A 20,016-nucleotide genomic window follows, 5' to 3' on the forward strand; every position below is an offset into this window, starting at 1 on the left:
ACTAGGACTTAAGGCTGATAGTAAATCAATTATTTTTCGGATGGAAGAAAATTAGTTCAAAATACGTTATTACCGTCCATTATTTAAGATGGCTGCCAAACAGAACAGCTGTTTTGAGCTTTTTTTAACGAGGTGTTTCAAAGTATCAAGTCGTTAAATCCATAAATTAAAAGCTCTATGTTTTACTAAGATAAAAATCTTTCGCCGCGCCGATTCGTTTTCAATGCCGCCAAACAGAACAGCTGTTTTGAGACAGCCATATTTCAGCGGGTATTTCAAAGAGCCAAGTCGTTAGTGCCATAAATTAAAAGCGCTATTTTCTACTTAGATAAAAGGCTTTCGCAAACTCGTTTTTAATAATGAAATCCAGAAGTGCATGAAAGTTAAATGCACTATTTTTGTTTAATCAATTAACTCACACATAATTTTACTGACACTTGATGTTCGGTACGTAGGTATTTGGTATTTGTGACAATATGGTTAGTTTACTCACATCACAGGGTTAAATATATTGCTATCCCTTTCGTAATGCTCCCTGCGGAAAAGGATGGCATTGGATTTAAAACTTGTAGTTTAGAGATTGTATACAACAGAATTATCCACAATTTTAATTTTATTTTTGCAGATAAACGCGGTGATTCAGATGGATCCAAAGACAGTTCTATCGACAGTGGTACGGACACAAGGTATAATGACAAGCGAAGAGAGCCGGGAGGCAAACAGGTATGTATTGTTTATCCGATAACACAAATAGTGTGTGTTGTTTATATGTTTGTGAACAATGGATGTAGTATTGTTAATGTTACAGGAAAAAATAATATAGGTAGAGGCAAAAAAAAAACTACTAATTTTTATTGAAGCAATACCTCATTAGGTTGAGAGATTGCTTGAGATAAACTCGGACGTTTTTTCGTACGAAAGTAACTTTCATACGTCACTTCTGCCGAAAATAGCCACCAAACAAAAATTTTTTTTTGAGGCGACCATCTTTAAGCGAGGTGGTACCTAGTAGTTATAGATTAAAAGTTATTTTTTTAAGTACATGATAATTATGATAAAAACCTTGTGCCGACTTATTCTATTTTTTTAAATTTATTTTTTGTAGTTTGAATTTTTTTCAAGATGCAAAAAGTTATGCAATTTGGTTAGGTACATCACTAGAATTTTATTTCCATATAATGTGCACTTCTTGCTTTTATGTACGCACAGAACGTTTAATTTTTATTGCAAAATTATATTTTAATTTTGCAGATGATTTGCACTTTTATTATTTAGCAGTTAATTTGAAATCTCGGAGAAATCGGTACACTGATTTCACATTGATTGATTGATTCGATTTGATGTACACACATGATAAAAACACGGGCCTAAATGAGAACCACCTCCTTTTTGGAAGTCGGTTAAACAAAGCATCCTACTTTCTTGTACAAAATATGTTTTTTTTTAAAATTTATTATTAACATACAAGAAAAAATTACACATAATAGGTAGCACGCATTGTAAAAAACCACAGAGGTTTGACCCTCAATGCGTACGTAATGTATATAGTTGTATAACATAGTCACTAACTTGTGCTGTCTAATCACTCACAAAGCATTGTGGTGGAGGTTTTTATTCGTTAATTTGTATAACTGTTATTTTCCTTTGTACACATTAAACTATATTATGGAACATCTGAACATTACAATAAAAGTTTTTGTATATTTTGTACGTAATGTAATATTTGGATGTGGTTTTGGTTAATTTTTTTTTGGTACGCTTTGAATTTCATTTTGTTTTTTTATTTCATGTTTTTTCGCAAAATTGATTAATTTATTAAGCCAAAAAGAGAAGATATAGAGATCGACACGATCTGTATATTCGATCCGATTGAGGTAATTTTTCGTGTTTGCACGTAACTACGGCGTTAGAGTTAAATCTGTCACATTATATTAACGTAATTATAGTATATCGTAATCCGTCGTGATTTGACGTCTTACCACTAAGACTCAGTTGCGTGACAGGCGATTAAAGTTAAGTTACGGTTACCGTTAAACTTTGACTATCAATAAAAAGAAAAGTAAGTAAACATTAAATCAGTATTCATCCGTTTAGACGTACGATTGATTATGGTTAAAAGTTCAAAGTTAACAAAACCTACTTGTGCAATCAAGTTTGCTTTTATTGACGGTCAATGGTAACCGTAACGTAACTTTGCAAACTTCAGTTACACTGAGGGTCCGGTGTAGTTCTACTATCAATGAAATTCAAATAGCGTACCCCAAACATACATATCTCACAAGGTTGTGGTCCTTATTCCATACAAAATAGAGGCCGAAATCGCTCAACTTATCCCAACTGCGTGGCGTTGAGGCGCTCTTCCGCAATTTTGACGCCACCATGAAAACAACGTACGATATCTTGTCAATATCGCCGAGGGTCGAGAAGGTTTTACTTTTCTATAATTTCGCATTGTGATTGATTTTCGCTTTTTCGATTATCGCATTTGTTGTATGTTCGTTCCGCAATTTTGATTTCACACGTTTGTCGCATTTGGTTTGATTTTGTTCGCATTTGGCATCATGTGTGTCACTTGTTTGCTGTCACATCATTATTATCATTTTAAAATTAGACTTTGATTGAGATAATTAGATTGTGTTGTTTTTTTATATCGTAACTAGCTGATGCCCGCAACTTCGTTCGCGTGGATTTAGGATTTTAAAAATCCCGTGGGAACTCGTTGATTTTCGGGATAAAAGTAGCCTATGTCACTCTCCAGGTCTTTGACTATACCCATGCAAAAAACACGTCAATCCGTTGCTCCGTTGCACCGTGATTGAAGGACAAATCAACAAACAAACACACTTTCGCATTTATAATAAAGGTACTGATTAGTAAATTGAGCCAATTAAAACAAGTACATACCTAAGAAATAAAAACACGACTGCTCTGCCATATTGAATTTTTTCTCGGGATGATGTAAGGATTCTAAAGATACCTGAACATCCAATAACTCAGTCTTTTTCTGGACAGTCGTGTAAAAATGTACTTGTACATCAAATTGTTCATTTAGATTTAAGTTTAAGGTAAGGTTATTATTCGAAGAGTCGTAATCAGGTTTAGTAGGACATGGGCATCATTTTAATTAAAAAAAAATACCATCAAACGTCAGGTAGTTCTTGATTATTAGAGCTTTGAAAAACTCATACGCTTTAGTCACATCATTCGCTTTCCATGTATTTACGCTTTTTCATAAAGTATTCGCTTAGTTATTTTGTACCTTGCGCATACCTCAGTACGCTAATTCCTGCGGAATTTGGTAATACAAGTCATTTAAATAAAAAATTTATGCTTTATTCATGTATGCAGAGTTAAAAAAGGAATAGGGAAAGTTAACTTGATATAATTAATTTTATACGAGATAATAATATTTTAACTTAATATTTTAAACTTAATATTTTAACAAGGCTTGCTTCTATAGGGGACATAATATTGAAATGGCAGGTATTATATTTGCTTGCTTAATGTAAAAAATGTTCGCAACTGATATCATCAGCGCACGCACATCGTCGTTTATTTAAATCACATTAACATATTATTTACGGTTTAAATTTTTTTTTGAACTTTTATTTTTTTAAGGTTCCGTACCTCAAAAGGAAAAAAGAAACTCTTCTTGACTTCGTTGTCTGTCTGTCGCGTCTTTCAATTCGGGGGCATCAAAACCTGTAGGGTACTTCCTGTTGATCTAGAATTATGAAAGAATATCTTATAGCACAAGTAAGGGAAAAAAATCTGAAAACCGTGAATTTGTAGTTACAGCACAAAAAATTTTAAAGATTTGTGTTCCTGACCAAATAATTGGTTTAATAAATCTAGATGGCGCTGTCTGTCATTAACTTGCAAAATTTAATTCTACTGGTTGAGATTTCTTGTACCATGGTACGGAACCCCCCCGTGTGCGACTCCGGCCAGTTTTTTTTAATTTATTTTAGTTCAAATTTAATTTTTTGCGGCAATTGTAGGTGACGTTAAATTTATCGAAAAATCGAACAACGGACGCACGGACGCGTCACCACACAGACGACTCGTCCCTCGGCAGTTTTAAATTTGAGGTTTGATTTTATTTTCATTTTATTTAAGCACTCTTTGTTTGTTTAATTTGTAAGTTGTGACTAAGGTAGCTGTCAATAAGAGAAATATATTATAGTTTTGAGCTAGCTTCAATTTGGTTTCTTTAGAAACTACTTTCTTTAGCCCTTGTTCACCGAACACTTTAACATAATGTATTAAAAAGTATGAAACACAAGCCAAATTCAATTCAATGCGTACTGCAAAGCGTTGAAATTCCAACAAAGCGAAAAAACCGTCACGTTAAAAAACGCTGACGTGTGCGCCCTATAGTAAACCCATCTGTGTAACGTTTTTTCCCATCCATTTTTCCATTCCCATTTCTTCCTTTTCAATATCTTATAGCATCTTGTAGTTCAATATTAAAAAGGATAGGGTAGGTGGAAAATTCAAAGGGCCTCTATTAGAGTGTTAGGAATAACATTTGAACAGAGGCAGGACATTTGTAAGTAAAACACTTAAGAAAGTAAGTGAAATCTCGATAAATATAATCGAAACACTCAATTGTTCATAATTTTCGCTTTGTTTACAGGATCAGGAGTCGACGGAACACGACGGCGATATAGAAGACATCTCGGACGGCGAAAGGACATCGTCGTCAGAGAGCAGGAACAGACCCACCTACTACCCTGGCAACAATGACGAAGAGACTGCGAGGTCAGTGGCTAAAATGGTTTTTTTTTCGCTTCAATTTTGTATAAAATAACTGGCACGACGAAAAAGTTGAAAAACCCTTGCATAAGTTGCATCCGAGAACATCAAAGAGTTCACCAAAGCTGGGCTTTTTACTTTATTATTTAAAACCATTTTAATAATTTCGAAATGTAAAATAGCCAATTTACCCAATAGCCAATTAACCTTACTATTTATTCCCCACAGTAAGTTTATGGTGAACGCGATGGATCAGCTGGAGTTGCGGCAGTCTGTGCGCCGCGCGCGGCACTGGGGAGCAGAGAACAGGCTCGACATCCCCGCCGCCTCGGCCTCTCTCAGCGGCTCGCCGCACGACTCCGAAGACGACGAGGTCTTAATCCATTATGATTTAATGATTGAATAGTTAAAACGTAAAAAATAACAACCAAACAAATAAATGTTTAGATTTATAACATTATTTTGGCTTGTTTTGTCCAGGTATCGACACCATCAGGCGACAATGCGGAACGGAACCCACTGTCGGGCTCCTGTGAGTCTATCGACGCTTTGGGCCGAAGGGAAAGTTACATCAAGTCAGCCTTCGACAGTCTTAGTGGTCTTGAAGCGGACACACATATCACCAGTGAGTAAAACAATAGATAACTTAAATTAAGTTCGGTTTTTAACAATTAATGATTAATAATGTCAATTAACACAGGATTCCTAGATTTCCAAATTCCGGATTTTCATTCCACGGATCGTGATAAATATTGAATGTATAGCCTTCGCTCATGAGTTTGTAAAAAATAACCAAGTCCAGCTGCTGGATACTTAATATGTAAATGTGCATGTTCTATGTTAGCCGTGTGAATTTCAACTTATTAAACTCGGTATCCAAATTGTCGTTTACACATTACGATCGTAATGATTTTGATAGCTTGTCGTCATCATCAACCGATGGACGTCCACTGCTGGACATATATCTCTTGTAGAGGCTTCCACACGCCAAGGTCTTGCGCCGTTTGGATCCAGCGGCTCCCTGCATCTCGTGTAATGTTGTCTTTTCATCTAGTGCAGCATTGGCAGACCATGCTGCGCTTATTGAGGGCATTTTTATGATCTTTGCAGGTAACAACTCATTATCAGCTCAGCACTTGTCCCGTGGTCCAGCGCCGAGGGTGGACCCCGAGGCGGCCAGAAGACGAGAAGAACTACAAAGGAGGATATTGGAGACTAGGAGACAGCTAGAAAGTGTATGTATTTGTGCAGTTTCCAGGTTGGCGAGAATACCGGCGGTGATAATGAACAGTCATAGTCGTCTTGGAATGAAGTAGTATTGCAGTTATCAGTGTTGAATACCGAGAAAACGAGCAGGCGGATCATGTGATGTTAAGTTATTACCGCAGTCCATAAATATTTGCAGCGTCACAGAAACCGTCAATGTGTTACCGGCTTTTTAGGAATTTGTTTATCTACCACTTGCATTACCCTATACTGTGGAGTTGCTATCACAATTTACAAGTACGTTGAAGGAATCATCCTTTCTTAGTAACAATGGATAGTTTACAAATACCAGGCACCGTGTATTGTATATCGTATAAAACATACTAAAAATTGTTAGGTTTTTAGGAGACCTTAAAAGGTCTCCTAAAAACCTAATTAATTTGTGACCTGCTTTAGCAGGTCACAAATTAATTCCTAGAACAGCAAGATCTGCATTTGCAGTTTTGAAAATACGCTGATGGCGTCACGTATTGGCCGAATTTTCAGTACGTTTTGAAAAATACGTTACAATTTGCTCAATATCGCACGATCAGCAAAACATATAGTCCGACTAAATAGTGTGAAGGGAGTGAAACTTGAAAAAAAATCTCTTTCTTTCCTTGAATGTTGTGCTTTACTTTTGTCACCAGGTGGCGTTCCGGTCGAATCTTAAATCGAGTCAGTCCACCACAGATCTCTCCTACATCCCAGAGAAGGATGGCTCGCGACGCAATAGACCAGTCTCTATGGCCATACCAAGCAATTCCAGACCTTATGGTAAGTTAATTCGCAGACGTATATTGTTTGCTGTTGCTAATGTGACTGGTTATAAAACAAAAATAAAATTATAATATGATAATATCTAAGATTATCTTATAATCAGTCACTATTTAACAAAATTGCTATGAAATCATTTTCATGTAATATCGTTAATGAAGCAATACACTGTTACTAACCACATGTATTCCCCCTTAATGCTGACCAGGATTTTCTAACCCTCCCGTTTGCCACGAAGAGAATCTAGATAGCTTGTCGACTAACTTCTTTGATAGCTTAAACTATCAGAATGTAAATTTGGACTTTCGGAATAAAAACCCCTACGCCATTCCTGCGAATTTAAACCACAAAGTCATACCGGAATATTTTGACAACGCTCCGCCGTATGTACCGCCAAGAGTTAACTTAGATTCAAGCCAAAATCACAGACGAAACATGAACGTACCATTAAACACGAAGCCCATAGTAATTTCTAAAGATAATATACCGAAGAAGCAGAACTTATCATTTACAGTTGACATGAGTAAGAAACCAGGATCCAAAGTTTTTAACCGCCTATTTCCCACTGCTTGTGAAGAAAAAGAACCTCCTAAATTGCCGCCACGAAATTTTTATTTAAATCTTAATGAAAAACCCAAACTGAAAACTCCAAAGCCCAATGCTAGGAGTATATTTAAAAATTATAAATCGTGTCCCGTTTCACCCGTATCGGAAGAATGTAAATGGGGGGACAAAATTGCGGAACATGAAAATAATCAAAAGAAAGAAAATCCAAAAGAACGTGCTATTGACACGAGAAAAAGAAATTCACTTAGCTTTTTTATAGGTCTTGATAGTAAAATTAAAGATAGCAGAAACATTGTAGACACTATTAAGAGTGATACAGAAAAAATGATTGCAGAAATAACAAAAAAGTATGGTGATTTAGATGAATTTGAACCAAATGTTCAAAGTGATTTAGATTTACAACCGACTAAAGAATTCGAGGAAAAAGATGATGGGAATTTCTCATCAGATTCCCTTGAAGATTGTAGTTTAAGCCAAGATGTTAGTTGCAAGAATAAACTTTATTCTAAGAAAGTTTGCAGAAAACATAATAAAAGAAACACTATGCCTCGAAGAGCAGTTTCCGATTATGAAATTTATGGGAATTATGACAAACCTGCAGTGCCTGTCAAAATGGTTTATACTTCTCAGAAAAGTTCAACTTTGCCACGAAATATGCCATCGAATCTAGATGATATTATAGATGAAGACATGTATCCAAATTACAATATGTATAGATGTCAAAGCGTTCTAACTAAGCGATGTATAACTCGATCCAATGAGTCAGTGTTAAGTGATCATTCTAACTGTTCTACTGTATCTAATGAAATATTCCTTAAATATGGCAATGAGGTTGCATTCCAACAAGCTAAATTCACAGAAAGTCGATACAATTTGAATGATTCTCAAAATTGTTCGTCCGAAAACATTAATGAACCTGACATGAAATATTTAGAAAGTCACAGACATAGCAGTGCTAGTTTCTTCTTGAACCAGAAAAAATATATGAAACCAAGTTGTAGTCAAGAATCAATCTTGTCAGATGAATTTCTCGACAACGACAATCCGATGTCAAGAACTAATTGTAACTCCCTGGAAAGTGTTTTATCTGATGACTCTGAATGTACAAAAAGTGCTCCCTTGGAAATGCTCTTTGAAGGAACCAGGCCGATCCGCCACAAAAATAACCCTACAGGAGTCCCGAATAGCCAAAGCTGTTACGAATTTGATAATACATCAAAAAGTTATGGCTCAAGTCCAAACAATGTGCCATACTTAACCGGGTATATGTATAATAATTACCTTGCTGAAAGATGTAGTCCAAAAATAGATTATAAAGATCAAGCACCAGTCGTTATTAGTCAAAAGCCGTCAGCACAGAAAATCTATGGATTTGATGTTCCAGCCGGAGAATATTCTGGTCATAAAACTATTACGCGTTCCAAAAGCTTATATGACTCTGCTTCGAAACAACCACCACCAGCTAAAAATATTGCATATTACTTTGATGGAAATAACATTCAACAGTATAGCAAAGAAAAGAAACAGGTTGATGAAATACCAAGGTTGAAAAAAGCAGATTATATGATAAATACAAGTAAATCACTCCAACCAAAATTCATCGATAAACATAAGTACAAGAGTGAAATGGAAGGCTGCGATTCAAATGCAATGGTGAAATCCCAAAGCTGTAGCTTTGAAGTTGTCTTAGAACCAGCATCCAAACCAAATCCATTAAAAAATTTAATGGAAAAGCGGAATTCTCATGTAAAAAAGAATCTAGAAAAATTTGAAGAACAAATTAGAAAGAATACTCAAACTAAAATTAATAAGAACCAACAAAACAAAGAGAAAGCCAACGTTTCTAAATATAATAACACAACAAAGAGCCTAGAGAGGGATTCCAGTCAAAAGAATAAAAATAATAATGATGCCAAAATAACGATGGAATTTGTGCCACATAAACCTCCTAAACCCATTAAAAGAACGTCTTCCATTAAGCTTAATAACCGATTAAAAGCCGGTTTAGAAAAATCTACACTTAGTTCTTCCATAACCTCCCAATACAAAGCTAAACTGGATGGATTGCAAAATAAAAATTATATATCTAATAGGAAACAAGAAGACAAGAATTCAAACGTAGAAGATACACATGATAATACAGAGAAAACTTTTGATGTTTTTGTCAAAGAAAAGGATGTAAATGAAAATAGGTCTGAAATGCAAATGGATAGTCTAGAAGTTTGTGCTATGCAGCAAAGGGCAGAAAAGATGACTCACGTGAGTATGGATTCTTTAGATGTTATTGAAGACAGTCATGATTTTGCAAAAGATTCATTAGATTACTACGCAGAACAAGAGAATAAAAAATATAGCAAGACTATTAAAGATCAGACCAATCTGAAGTTCGCCAAAAATCAACTAGATAAACCCATCCCTTCTCATAGCGGCCAAAATATTAAAGCCAAAGAAAATATAGCTCCGGGAAATGACGATTTCGAAAAATACAAATATATCGAGCGTAAGCTAGAAATCATTAACAAGTTGGTAGAAATGGAAGAACGAAAAATGTTACAGGAGAAAATATTAAAAGAGTGGCGTATGAAACCTTTGAAAACCAATATTAACGATGGAAAAGGTCTAGTTAAAGTTTTGTCTAGAAAGTTTGAAAAGTTAGCGAATAAACAAAATACTGTTCCAAACTTTGCTTCTCTAACTTTAGAAGAAGCTGATACAGATACTGAAAATTCCGAAAATAAAGAAATCAAACGGAATTTGAGTTTACCAGATATATTGGATACGGATCAAATCGGTTTGACTGTTGGGGGCGTAGATGTATCCAACGACGCTGGTAATGAAAATATCGAAGTCAGTGACCCTGAACCTAAGGCACAGTTAAATAATACGTTTCAAAACGTACCGAAACCGCGAAAGTCGCTACCACAGAGGGTTTATAACGAAATGGTAATACCGAAAACTGATGTACACTTGGACAGTGAAAACTACGAATCGTCGACAACAAGTTCTAGCTGTACAAATTCACCTAAAAGGATGACTTTTTACGGTTTTAACAGGCCAAAAGTGCCGTTCAGAAAAATAATTCGAGAACCACCCAGAATGTATGCGGAAAATCAATATGTTGCATCGTCTAGTAGAATACGACCGGTTTTAAATTCGGGACATGTCCTAAGGGGTTTAGTTCGAAAGTTGCCCATAACTCCCGTTCTGCCGTCGAAATTTTCACCAATAACAGGTTGGACTCGCATGAGACATAGATGTCGTGGCGATCCTTTTTTGCGCTTCTAGATTTTACTTTGGTTCTAAGTTTGTTTATAGGTCTAGCTTTAGCTATATTTGTGATATCTTGTGACTCCCCTATAGACCGAAACAGTACCCCGTTTATTTGATTTCACTGATCACAACACATCACAAATCATGGCTTCATTGCGATGTTAGCATGTCATTTTTGTATTGTCATCGCACGATTTTTTTATGATTATTGAAAGCAATATTGCTGTTGCCTGTGTCTCAAATTGGTCAAATTTAAATTTCTAGTTGTATTACGTTTATTAATAGACTTCTTGATCTTCTATCAATCTATTTTCTATTCAACCATTGCATTATTTTTTAGTTAACGCAATAAATTATTGTTTAGAAAATTGAGTAAATTGTTGGTGCAGTTTTATTAAAGTTTACGTCACAGACTTTGTTCTCGATAGATGCTGCTACGCGTACAATAAATCGAAAAAATAATAATTGCAAGTTACTTCAAATTTTTGTCCACAGTCGAAATCGCAAAATCAGTATTTTTTCTATTTTAACGTCACCGAAATACTAGTAATGTGTTCAATAGAAAATAGTATAACAGGCGTTGAGCGTTATAAAAGATTGGCGTAAACAGTAACTAGCATGATATTTGACCAAGTTGGGTTTAATGAACCATGCATGTGGTTTAACGAAAGCCGTGTGCAGCAGCGCGCAACCACCTGTCCTCTTCGGAGCCCGAAGAGACGGGGATGAGGCGCGCCATATCACTGTCGGACCTCGCCGCCAAACCCGTGCCGGCACCACGGACGCCGCAAGGTAATTGTGGTGGTGGGATTCTGGATACACAGCATTAGATAACACCTATCTTCCTCCTATACCCTATCCACGGAAACAAGTTGGTATAGCATTTTCTCTTTTACATATTCTCATACAAATGATAGAGCCAAAAATCTCAGTGGGCGCTAATCATTTTGATACACTAACCAATCACAAACGAAACTATGTTTTCCAATTGAATTTGCAATGTTCTTTTCAAAACTTTTTCGAATTGAATTTCGAATGAGTTTTGAAACAATTGGTGACTCAAAATGGTTAACAACCTCTGAGGTTTTGAGCTCTTATCATTTGTATGGGATTACGTAACTAAGAGAGTGCTAGACTAACTTCTTTCCGCCGATAGAGTATAGCATTTGACTCAACCTAATATGTTAACTCCCAAGTAACAACCTCTAAAAATTCAAACACATCACCTATTTTTTTTAATTTTCTCTCGAGTTAAATATTTCTCCTTTCGTAACCTATGACATTAGTTTACTGGTGATTGGGATTTTCGGTCTTTTTACCACATTATTAGGTAACAGTATGAAGAAACAGGGTAACTTTTTTATTTTCTTAGGCAGTCATTTTGGTGTTGGGAAATAAAAATAACATATGTACTTTGGAAACATGTTTTTTTCGGTTGAAACCGAATTCCGCATCTGAATTTTTTGCCAGGTCTTTTTATACAATATCTTTGTGTTCGTTACCGTTTACCAAGCTTAGCATGTATGTGGATTGTGCATGGTTTTATACTAATTATAAAATATCTTTATCTTTTAATTTAGTTAATTACTAATAAACTTTATAAAAAAATTTATTCCCACTAAAAAAAAATTGTTGTCTATGTTTGTTGGGTTGTCCTTTAATCCAGTAACTGAGCAACGATCGATATGATTGTGCAATGTGCATGGATATGATATCGTTAAAGACTGCCTTTTATCCCGAAATAAAAGGTTTCTGCGGAGTAACCTACGAATAATTCGGGCAAAACCTATGATGAAAATCTATACTCCATAAAAATATCATAAATGCGAAAGTGTGCAAATCAAAGAGTTTCCACGAGATTCTTCAAAACCCTAAATCCACGGGCATGAGATCGCAGCGCGGGCATTATCTATTTGGTACAGAGAAAGCTCACCCTGGAGACGGGCCTTTCTTTAGAAAAAACTAAATCAACGCGAACGAAAGCGCTGGCATCATTTAGTATATTATAATAATATAGAGTTATAGGTATAGTCCGCGACAGGTTGAGATGGCACAAATGGATGGATTTAAATAATTAAATAATTTTGTAAAGTGGTGATAATAAAAAGAATACCTGGCTGAGTTTGTTGTGGGCTCTACTCAGACCTGGGCGCGTTTGGAACCCTCGTAGCTTTAGTTTTACGTTTGGGTAATAATTATCACCACTATACCTTACAAATCCAATATCTGACTATCAAAAAGAGTAATTTATTACCTATTTTGAATAAATCGTTTGACTTTGACTTTGGCACATAATAATTTTATTACTACATTTCATCCATCGCCTGCTAAGTACACTAACCATTTTCCATGCAACCTCCTCCAACCGAATTTCCTTTCATTTCACATATGTTGCCTAGAAGAGATCACTAGAAGTGATAAGGCCGCCTTTACACCGTACCTTGCTGTAAATATAATAGAGTACATGTTTTAATGTGTGATTTTTATGTAGCGTCAACCAAACCCACCCAACAAATCAACCAGAACTCGAGCAAATCGCCGAGTGGCTTCGTGCGACCGGCACCGCGGTATAACAACAAGTCCAACATGACTAGGAGTTCCAGTGTCGGCGTTTTGAACAACCAAGTGAGATACTACCTTTTTTTAAATCAAAATAGCGAGCAAACGAGCAGGCGGGTCACCTGATGTTAAGTGATTACCGCCGCTCATGAACATTAGCAGCACCAGAGGAACCGCCAATGCGTTGCCGGCCTTTCAGGAATTTGTTAGTCCGTCCCTTGAATCATCATCATCATCATCATCATCAACCGATAGACGTCTACTGCTGGACATAGGTCTTTAGAGTAATCTAAAAGTTGTTAAGTATTACAACCGTACAGAATACGGCTGTGAATCTAAGTAATTTTGTTATTTTACGTGAAATTTCTTATGGTGCGCTTTCATGGGCAATTTTTTAAGCAATTGTTGCTCGGCAACACGTATGGATTAATCTGGAGCAATTATTTTGCTTATCATTGCTGAAAGTTTCAGGTATTGCTGAGTATTGCAGTAATACGTCATAATGACTAAATTGCCTGGAATTGAGGAAACTCAGTTGCCTATATAAGCGTACCTTTAGGTATAAGCGGCAAGTCTATCCCAGAACTGATAAAAACGTCCGTCAAACTTCAAACTTTCCATTTTGTCCACAGAGCGATTCTGAATCCGACCCCACCCCCTCTCGTACGCAGCCTCCCCGCGTTGGGGGTCTGATGAGACCCACCATTAGCTCGGCCAATAAGGCCGCCGCGAACACAGCCAGGCGGCGTGGCTTATCTAACTCATACAGCACAGGTGAGGAAGGTTAGGTTACAAATAAGATTTATTTGTTAAGTTCACAGTAGTTCAGTCCTAACATGTCTAAAATCTTACTTAAGGTAGGGTTTCCTTGGTGCGTACAAACGCAACGCTGTGTAACGAAAACACAGCGTTTTTATCACGGTACGCAGTGCATTCGTGTGTACCAAACAACCCAACTATAGACTATAGCTATTTAATAGGTTTCGACTTCTGCGTTCGTACATTGCGTGTATTGGGTTGCGTTCATACGAACCAAGGAAAACCTACCTTTTTAATATTATAATTTCTTAGGCTACATCATCACTTGCGAGCAAGTCTGATTGCAGCCAAGCGCTTATCTATAAATTAACGAAAATCAATTTAGAATTCATCTTTGGATGACGGTTTTTTTTTGTGATAGGGTTTTAATAAGTTACTGAAAATGATTGTATTCCGAACCAGTGGTAGATGCATTTGACGATTCAAAAGTTCTAGTACAAGTTTAATTGCATAAAAAATATTTTTATTTTATTTTATACTCTCTGATTAACGCTTAGTACCTATAACTCGTGCCAATAAAGAAATAAGTTTCTGAACACAAGCAACAAATATCTACATAATTAGCCACAGACTGGAGTCATTCAATCTAGACATAAACAAGCTAAATTCATTTATACCGCTAACATGCTAACATAGTGGCCTACACGTGCACGCACGCGATAGTCGCCTTTATGTCGCACTGCATAAGGACTGTTTCAGCGAGCGTCGCGCGTTCCGAGTCCAGTTCAGAAGCTGAGGGAGAAGTGCAGAGACCGAGGGCCGCTTCTGCTGATCGAGGGACGAGGAGATTAGGTAAGATTAGTTTTGATGCTGATATTGACTATTTGGGAATCAATCATCATCGCATCGTCACAATCGTACATGAAAGTAACCCTTCGAAATAAACTGCATAACAACCATAACCATTTTCGATGTATAGGTAGGTAGGCTAGGCGTTATGAAAGGAAAAAAGTGTGCGGTTACCTATTCAGTTTTAGTCTGGCTGCATATTATTAGAAGTTGTCTGTCATAAAATTCTGATTTTATTTTATTATTTTGATTCTTTTCAGTTATTTCTGTATTTATTACTCTAACGACCATTCTTCTACTCGCAGTAACACAAGAAAACATATTTTAACAGCTATCCCTCTTGCCATAGTTTAAATCATCATAATATGAGTGAAAAAAAAAGCTAACTCCAGGAGGTTTACTTGTTCCTACAAGAAGGTTTCTGCGATTTGTTTATCTCTTAAGCAAACTAAGGAAAAATAAAGTATACTTATACATTTTTTTCTGACGGAAGGGAAATCTTAAGATACCCAATATCTTTGAGGAGAGATCGGGTTATGTGGGATTTCTACACACTAAACTAAAACTCCCTTGGTGGCCATCTTCAGCGTATGGTAAGAGGCTCCGGGAACTTACGAACGTGCGCCGGTACCTCTCTTGCGCGACGCCATGCCCCATGCGCTTTGCATGTAGGCACGACAGAGTTCTTATAGTAATGGTAGTTCGGACATTCCTTACCGACTCCTTGTCTCAGGTCGGAGCGGCAGTGAGCGCGATATATCGGCCAAGGCTCGCGAGGTAACCGCGCGGTTAACGTCTAACAACAAACCGCAACGCCCGAAGCAGGAGTCACCGGGAGACGCGAATTGTATGTCTTCATTTTCATCACTAACAGCACGTAGAACGTTGTACTATACACGCAGGCAATTGCAAATCTATAGTCTTACGGCGCGTCCCCACTATGTCGTCACCGTAATTTATCGTTGTAGCGTTGTTAGAAATGAGTCGTGCTGTCCTAAATGTGAACACCTCCATTCAAATAATATGCCATGACGCTGTAAACTCTGCACGACTATTTATCGTCACGACAGAGTGGGAATGCACACTTGCGCGCTATTAAATTTCTCTCATGTAAACGTCTACGTCCTTTCGCAGGCATAGGTACTGCGCTTTCTTTTTGAGATGCCGGAACGGTAAGTCACTTGGCGGCACGGCTTTGCCGGTAGGGTGGTAACTAGCTACAGCCATAGCCTCTCATCAGAAATGATAAAGGTTCGCGAATATAGTAGATAACCCAGCTTTATACTAACGCAAAACTCACGTAAAATTGTTAGAAATATTAACATAATTAGTCGCATTACTTTTAGCACCCGGTTTCGAAAACAAATTGAAATACATCTTAGTACAGAAACATGAACATCATTTATATTCTTAACACTCACAATATCATTTCATTTAAGTTTTAATATAAACTTACTACTTAATTTTTGTTGTTGAATTATGTCCCTTTGTTACTTTATTTGATATTTTATTCTCGTCCATAATTTCTTAAATAAAATGACAGGTCTAAATACATTGCTATCTTTATTGCTTTCATAACGCTTCCAGTGCAAAACAATAGCACTACATTTAGACCTGTGAATTTAGTTTAGAGATGAGCCATAATGTTTGTTTAAATATGGTATTTACTTTGCCTCACTTATAGCTCAGTACGATATAGTAGTCTAAATTATATTCTGACTTTTCAGATTTCAGCCTCACAAATAACTATTTAGAGACTTTTTAGGTTATGTAATGTTTTCAACTTTGCGCTACAAGAAACTCTTGTGTTTAATCTGATATTAATTTAAAATGTCGTGTTTCAATTCGATTAGTGTCGTCGTCTCAGCTCTGTTCGGCGTTGACGGAGCAGTTGACGAAGACGGCCAGCAAAGTGGTTCAATTGTACCGCACCTTGCAAAGGGAGCCCGACTGCGCGGCGGATATTAGCGGTGAGACTTCACTTATTATATAGGGCTCCCGAGACCGTCCAGTGGCTTGATGGCAAGCACAAAATTTTTGATCGAGCCAAGTATGTTGACTATCTACAATGCTTGCTTGATGCTTGAGTCAAGCATTTACGTTATTGCCCCGTTTGCCCCGTTATTGACGCGTTTTTATATTTTTTGCTTGACACGACGTTGGACAGTGTTCGCGACCGTTTTGATCAAGCATAGCTCAATCGCGCGTCACTTTGTTTGACCACATATGAGTACGGACGATCAAGTACGAAATGAGAGGTCAACGCTTAAGCTGCTTGACGGGCGCATTAAGCTGCTTGAGCAAGGAAAACGAAATTACGTGCTTGAGCTCAGAAGCCCTTTACATAGACAAACTGAAGCGAAGCGGAGCGGAGACGTGTTTTCGACTAATCAGATTATGAGAGATGACGTAATAAAGTTATCACGTAATTTACCAATTATCTAATTGGTCTATGAAAAACGTCTCTGCTTCACCGTTTTTTTCTGTGAAAAGCACTCTTACTCACGTGCTAACATATACTGCTTTGACTCCTACTGATCTAATATTTTCTCAGAATCGTGTCGCTTTTTATGACAGGATAGGCTTACGCTTCATGGTCGAGGTCTAAGTTGGAGCTTGCCTTGCGCTTTCACCTTGAACGTACCTAAGTATACTTGGCAGGAAATACGGACGCCGGAGGGACATTCCCAACCTTAGCGATTTGTATCAGAAACGTTATTAACGTTGCTTATGTGTTTTGCCATCCAACAGGGCTCGAAGCTGCAATCCTGGAGACGCAGAAAGTACTCCGCGGCGCGGTGCGAGCGACTAATGGTGAAGGGGAGCATCTGAACAACAGAGGTTAGTTCACGTATTCGTTTTATCTCGAGAAAAATATCTCTTAAACCGCAACCAGAAAAATGAAGAAGAATCTCCGAAAATGCCCGTGTGCGGTAATAGGTAGCTGACACTGCCATCAAGGCGCCATCTCGGCGCCATCTCCACCTTCACGGGGAGGGAATTGCAACCAGTCCGACCTACTATCGTCGGCGATAGTATCGCCCTGTGAAGATTGGTCTGTAAGAGTTGTATCGACTTTGGTGGCACGGCGAGACTATCGCCGCGATTCTTTCGTCCGTTGAGATGGTGCGTAAGACTAATGGTTAACTACTAAATGGTAGGTACATAAAAATCTTAAAAAATCAAAATGGCGGATATTATGTGCTTTAATATGCGGGCTGAAAAAGATGCAGTGTAAACCAGTCGGGTTTTTGAAAACTTTTTAAATGACTTGTTCCATTAATTTGTCAGTTCCTAACCTTAAAACTATTGCTCTTTTCTTTAGACGCGGCGCGTTGCTCGTCGTGTGGTGCGTTGCGTCGCGCGTCATCTACGCCATATAACAAGCAAACGCTTCTGCATAAACGCTTTCATACATGGCCTTAATAACGTTTGAGTTAACAGCGCGACGTGACGTACCACGCGACGCGCAACGCGCCGCGTTTCCAGAAAAGAGCCCTTAGATACCAATTTTAATACACCATATTTTTTCCCAGACCCAAACGACTCTGGGAACCCAGCGATGTCCCTGATCGAACAGTATTCCGACATTTTGCTGAACATGATGCAGAGCAAAATGGTCAACCAATTCCCGCAAAGTCCACAGAGTCTCCCCCCTACTCCTAGAGACCAGAACAGCTAGTACATGTGAAATGTGAACGAATAGACTATGTGTTAAATCGTAGTGTTAACTTTTCGAAAATATGACGATTATAAACATTGTTTTTGAGTATGAACAACGGGTAGTGGTGTTAAATACGTGTATGATAAACACACGGGCACATTATACTGTTTGGCTGGAAATAAACTACTCGTAATACGGCATTCAGAACCGTGCAAAATAAAATTCTGGTAAAGAGTAAAATGAACCTAACAGCGATTGTTTTAAGGTTTGAATTAGCTCATACATTTATCGCCATCGTCCAAAGCAGAAACATGGTAAAAGAATATCCGATATTGAAAAAACGATTTTAAAGTAATTAAATTAACATCCGTTTTACTTTGACTTCAAAGAGTTTCGATGTTCTTTTAACGTTGGCGACTTTGTATGATCGTTAAAGTTCAATAAAAATTAAATGTTATCAAAAATCTTATGAAAATGTGCATATAATTGTAGCAATTATAGATATACCAATTAAAGGTCGGCTAGCCTATTAACGTTGTAATAGTATTTTTAGGCGTCAGTGGGGTGAACGATGCAAGGGAGCGGAACATACCAGCCCGCGCGTCGTGCCGCACCCTGCGTTCGCCATCTGCATTAGTGTGAGTGCTCATCCGTACAGAGTACACGAGCGCGTGGAACAATATCTTTACGAGCGTGCACTCGCATCGTAGGTCAGACACGACTATTTGGCTGCCGGAAACTATGCCCAGTCTAGTTAGGCCAGATGGTTTATTTATCGATCCTACCCTCAAACTCAGTGTTGGAAGTTGGTATATCTGTAGATGCTATATCATGAGTTTAAAACATAAAATATGATGTATGTTGTTGAAGTATTAACTTCCAAAATGTTTTCAATAATTGGATCTTGGAATTGTGAAATTTGTGATTGTGGAATAATTAATGTGACTAATGTTAATAATAAAATCAATGTTATTAGAAAATTTGTGACATAAATTTCGCTGATTGTATTTTCGATTATTGTGTATCTAAATATATAAAAGGAAAAGGTGACTGACTGACTGACTGATTGACTGACGGATCTATCAACGCACAGCTCAAACTACTGGACGGATCGGGCTGAAATTTGGAATGCAGATAGCTATTATGACGTAGGCATTCGCTAAGAAAGGATTTTTGAAAATTCAACCCCTAAGGGGGTGAAATAGGGGTTTGAAATTTATGTAGTCCACGCGGACGAAGTCGCGAGCATAAGCTAGTTAATAATATAATTGAACGATAGTAAAATTTTACTTCGAAAAATTGTGAAAATTAGGTAACGAAGAACATGTATTTTTAAAATACCATCAGCTTATTGGTAAAATTCGAATTATTGTTATTTGCAAATATTTTTTTTACGCTTTTTCAAAAACTAAAAGTGAAACCTTTCACAAAAATAATCGGTCGTGGTAACTCCAGATAAGAATAAACGTTGTAAATCTAAAAAGACGTTATTTTGCAAATAATTTCGTATATAACTATACAAATCATACATTTTCTACAACCACAATCGTCTAACAGAGGCGGCAAAA

The 20,016-nt window shown here is 37.2% G+C and overlaps 1 protein-coding gene across 12 annotated transcripts in view; it reads left to right on the forward strand.

The window, feature by feature from the left end:
* Positions 1 to 19,528, forward strand: part of Wdr62 (WD repeat domain 62) — a 105,257-nt gene extending 85,729 nt beyond the window's left edge. For 3 of the 12 annotated variants that reach the window (XM_069500678.1, XM_069500679.1, XM_069500680.1), the window contains exons 21-36: positions 626 to 723; positions 2,311 to 2,427; positions 4,002 to 4,091; positions 4,640 to 4,764; positions 4,987 to 5,131; positions 5,239 to 5,383; positions 5,869 to 5,993; positions 6,654 to 6,780; positions 6,989 to 10,579; positions 13,109 to 13,242; positions 13,809 to 13,950; positions 14,695 to 14,787; positions 15,518 to 15,631; positions 16,638 to 16,754; positions 17,536 to 17,625; positions 18,321 to 19,528. In XM_069500678.1, coding sequence (XP_069356779.1) covers positions 626 to 723; positions 2,311 to 2,427; positions 4,002 to 4,091; positions 4,640 to 4,764; positions 4,987 to 5,131; positions 5,239 to 5,383; positions 5,869 to 5,993; positions 6,654 to 6,780; positions 6,989 to 10,579; positions 13,109 to 13,242; positions 13,809 to 13,950; positions 14,695 to 14,787; positions 15,518 to 15,631; positions 16,638 to 16,754; positions 17,536 to 17,625; positions 18,321 to 18,466 — 5,399 coding nt within the window. In that variant the 3' untranslated portion in view covers positions 18,467 to 19,528. Of the gene's footprint in view, positions 1 to 625; positions 724 to 2,310; positions 2,428 to 4,001; positions 4,092 to 4,639; positions 4,765 to 4,986; positions 5,132 to 5,238; positions 5,384 to 5,868; positions 5,994 to 6,653; positions 6,781 to 6,988; positions 10,580 to 11,298; positions 11,410 to 13,108; positions 13,243 to 13,808; positions 13,951 to 14,694; positions 14,788 to 15,517; positions 15,632 to 16,637; positions 16,755 to 17,535; positions 17,626 to 18,320 lie in introns of all 12 variants that reach the window. The other 9 variants (XM_034972350.2, XM_069500682.1, XM_034972352.2 and 6 more) reach the window with 8 other exon arrangements.
* Positions 19,529 to 20,016: the final 488 nt, after the last annotated feature.

The sequence above is a fragment of the Maniola hyperantus genome, chromosome 9 (assembly GCF_902806685.2).
Source record: "Maniola hyperantus chromosome 9, iAphHyp1.2, whole genome shotgun sequence".
Classification (NCBI taxonomy): Eukaryota; Metazoa; Arthropoda; class Insecta; order Lepidoptera; family Nymphalidae; genus Maniola; species Maniola hyperantus.